Source organism: Engraulis encrasicolus, chromosome 1, assembly GCF_034702125.1.
Source record: "Engraulis encrasicolus isolate BLACKSEA-1 chromosome 1, IST_EnEncr_1.0, whole genome shotgun sequence".
NCBI lineage: Eukaryota > Metazoa > Chordata > Actinopteri > Clupeiformes > Engraulidae > Engraulis > Engraulis encrasicolus.
In genome coordinates, this window is record NC_085857.1 from 48,598,100 (window position 1) to 48,601,694 (window position 3,595).

At 46.4% G+C, this 3,595-nt stretch overlaps 1 protein-coding gene across 1 annotated transcript in view; it reads right to left on the reverse strand.

The window, feature by feature from the left end:
- zgc:65894 (uncharacterized protein LOC335798 homolog) overlaps positions 1 to 3,058 on the reverse strand; it is an 11,128-nt gene extending 8,070 nt beyond the window's left edge. The window contains exons 1-2 of the mRNA XM_063204498.1: positions 2,837 to 3,058; positions 1 to 59 (exon numbers count right to left, since the gene is read on the reverse strand). The exon at positions 1 to 59 is cut by the window's left edge and continues 50 nt beyond it. Coding sequence (XP_063060568.1) covers positions 1 to 59; positions 2,837 to 2,893 — 116 coding nt within the window. The 5' untranslated portion in view covers positions 2,894 to 3,058. The remainder of the gene's footprint in view (positions 60 to 2,836) is intronic.
- Between the last annotated feature and the right edge of the window lie 537 nt (positions 3,059 to 3,595).

The window sequence follows — 3,595 nt, forward strand, 5'->3', positions numbered from 1 at the left end:
TCCCCATGGTAGCTGCCTGTAGGGTCGATGCCATGCTCATCACTGATGACCTCCCAGAACTGAAGACAGAGAGAGAGAGAGAGAGAGAGAGAGAGAGAGAGAGAGAGAGAGAGAGAGAGAGAGAAAGAGACAGATAGACAGATCATCATCATCAACTTTATTCCATACTCTTTGTCCAAATTCTAAAAATGAAAAAGAAAAAAAAACTTGGAAAGAGAGAGGAGGGGGGATTCAACACTATTTCATGGGATATTATAACCATTTCATGACATACATCCGTACAAATCACCTCCATTCAGCACAAGAAGGCCCTCTCCTTCACACCTTCAAAGTAAGCTAAACTACCTCTCAGCGTGTTAATAATAATGTCTTTTAATAGAGAGACCGACAGAAAGAGTGAGAGAGAGATTAGAAGAAAGAAAGAAAGAAAGAAAGAAAGAAAGAAAGAAAGAAAGAAAGAAAGAAAGAAAGAAAGAAAGGGCAGGCAATGAAAGTAGGTCTGAGGAGTTGGAAGTTCCAAGTTTGTGCTACATAATTACATGCAACTGAAGTTGCTATTCCCATGAGGAACAGCAGGGGGCGACGGGAGAAAAGGGAAAGGTGCGACCGAGGAGACACATGATTACATAACACTACAACACTACCACACTACCTGTTGATGAGTAATTAGCAGAGATGCCAAACGTTAAAGTAGAATCAAAATAATGAATAAAATAAATATGAATAGGCTATTAAAAAATATGATCTCTCAATATGAGTTTTTGCCATAACAGTACAGTACAGTAGCCTAAGTTTCACTGTTGATTTTGGAGTCGTTTGCACACTAGTAGCTAACCACTGAGCATGAGCAGGCTAAACCACAGCTGTTTTGACTTGTCCTCTCACAACCACATTTGTCAACATGGCTATACACAATTTAGTATTATTCATATGGAGGGGTAAATGTTACTTGATGTCTTGTGATCTTACAGTATATTCATCTTCGTGTTGAGGGAGGGCCCTGGTCTAAACATGCCCTGATCATTTTTTGTTCCTAGTACAGCCCTAGACTAACCTTTCCTAAATTTGCCTCATGACCTGCCGGGTTGGTTGGTGGGGGAGTAATTAACCAGAGCTCTCCCCCATCCTCCTGCATTACTGAGGTACCCTGAGCATGGTACCGTACCGCCGCACTGCTCCCTTGGGGTGCCATTGGGGGCTGCCCTCTTGCAAAAGTGAGGCATACATTCAATTTCATTGTGTGCACTGTGCAGTGTGCACTTGTGTGCAGTGGAGTGCTGTGTCACATTGACAATGGGAGTTGGAGTTTCCCAATTGGGATTTCGCTTTCGGTTTCACAAGTATAGTATTATTTATAGGCTATTGAGGGGCACATGTTGATGACTTGTGATCTTTTAGTATTCCCCTAATTGTTGGGTGAGGTCCCTGGTCTACGCCAAAAATGCCCTGATCATGTTTTGGTCATAGTAGGGCCCCATAAGCCTACAAACCTTTCCTAAACTTGTGGCATCCAATAGAATAGGTCTATAGCCTACTTGGCCTATATACTAATAGTAGGCCAGGCCTAGGCCTATATAGTAGGCCTACCTATAATATAAAAGCCATGTAGACTAGCTTATCCTAACAGAATGGGATGTGGAGGTTTCAGTGATTTTGGAAGCATCTGCCTGAAAACCATTACAGTCAGGGAAACCGACAGGGGTGGTCAAAGGGGTCATTTGCGTCTATACAGTTTAGCATGGCCTATGAGCTTTTCCCCAAATTTGTGGCATCCAGATATTGAAGGGCAAGTAGCCTATCATGACAGAAGGCGAAGTGGAGGTTTTTGGTGGGGATACGCAGTGCACGAGAAGACAATAACAACAGGGCAACAGAGAAAACACAAATAAACAAACATAAAAAAAAACATAATTGAAAATAATATTGGAACAGAGCGCATGTCGTCCTCGAGGACTCCATCTTTTCTGCCACGCCCCTCCGGTTGAGATGGGCTCACACGGGCACACGAACGCGCACAACAGTCTCCATTGACGGCGGAGGTACCGGCGGGGACACGACTTACAAAATGCGCTGCCTATTTTCCCTCGTGTGTCCCTATACGGGCACGAACGAACAGACAGCAGATTGTATTGAGAACAGTGCAAGGCGCGCCAGCGGCCGTGTAAAATGCAGACAGGGTGTGCCTGTCACAAACGCGAGCAAAAAGCCCAATGGTTGTCATCGCCACGCAGGCTACAAAATGCCAATGTTTCAGGGTGGTGGTCGCAAATGAAACGATGATCAGTAGTAAATAGGCTGCTGTATTCTGTTTCAGTAAAAAAATGTCCCAAGAGCTCTGTAAGCCCATGTCAAAATTGTGAGAAAAAAACGTGCACGGGTGGTAACTGGTTAAGCGCAACGGAGGCAGAACCGAACCACCAAGACTGGTTCAAACCGGAGGGAAGGAGGACTTAGGAGACAGCACAGCGGCAAAAGCAGCACAATTGAAATGCCTACACAGTATGGAAAATGCATTGTTAAATCACTCACAGTGCACTTTGGGATACACATACAACCAGGAAGATGTCAATTCCACTCTAGGTGTTGAATTAACACTGCATTTTTACTGAGTCGATATTAGGCCTATTCCATGCCAATACACCCGGTGAACCCACTCTAAGCGCATTTCCACCGACAGTCTGTAGCCAACTGTGGTCCACGCAAAGGGTGCATTCATTGTCATTGACGGATTACCTAACATTGGACGCCTAGGCTATCTATTTATAAAAGGGCGACAGCGTTGCCAAGGAATGACAGAAGCGCAGTAGGCTATATTTCAGACAGTCACAGATCTTACCTTGGCTCCAATCTGGTTGCCGCACTGTCCGGCCTGCAGGTGCACTATCTCGCGCATGCTGGCGTTTTGGGTTGGCTAAAAACAGCTGCAACGCGGAGAAATTACTAAAGGGGGAAAGAAGCAAGCGGTGGCAGGCGGCTCTCTCTGCTGCGTGTAGGACTCGTTCCGCTCCTGATCCCGTGCCCCTCTCTGTGACAGTGCTCGCGACTAGACTCGACCGTCTGTCTCGTCTCTCGACTCGCCGGCTGTGCGCGCGCGCTCCCGAAGCTCTCAGACAGGCGCTACGCTGACTGCAACATGACGTCATCTCCATGGAAACGACAGAGGCGATGGCGGGAATCAGCTCAGGAGAGGCAGCCGGTTGCTATGGCAGCTAGAACTATGGAGAGCGATGGAGGAAGGGTAGGGATGGATGGAGATGGGAATTTATTTAGTGGGAATTGACAGTTGGAGTAGTGTGTGCTTAGGCGTGTGTGCTTGCAATCATCGAAATGGATACATAACTGAAAGTGTCACATCTGGGAAAGCATTGACAGCCAAAAGTGTTTATGGAACTATTGTGAATATAATAGGCCTACAACACCAGTTCCTGTCCAATATGTCACATGATATAGGCTATAGCATACAGAGGGCTGGAATAACTCACAGGCTAGATATGGCTGCAGCCTAGGGACTCCACAGCCACATACTAGATATGGCTGCAGCCTAGGGCCCCCCACCTGCCAGGGTCAAAGCCACCCTCGTCCCGTAGGCCTATAT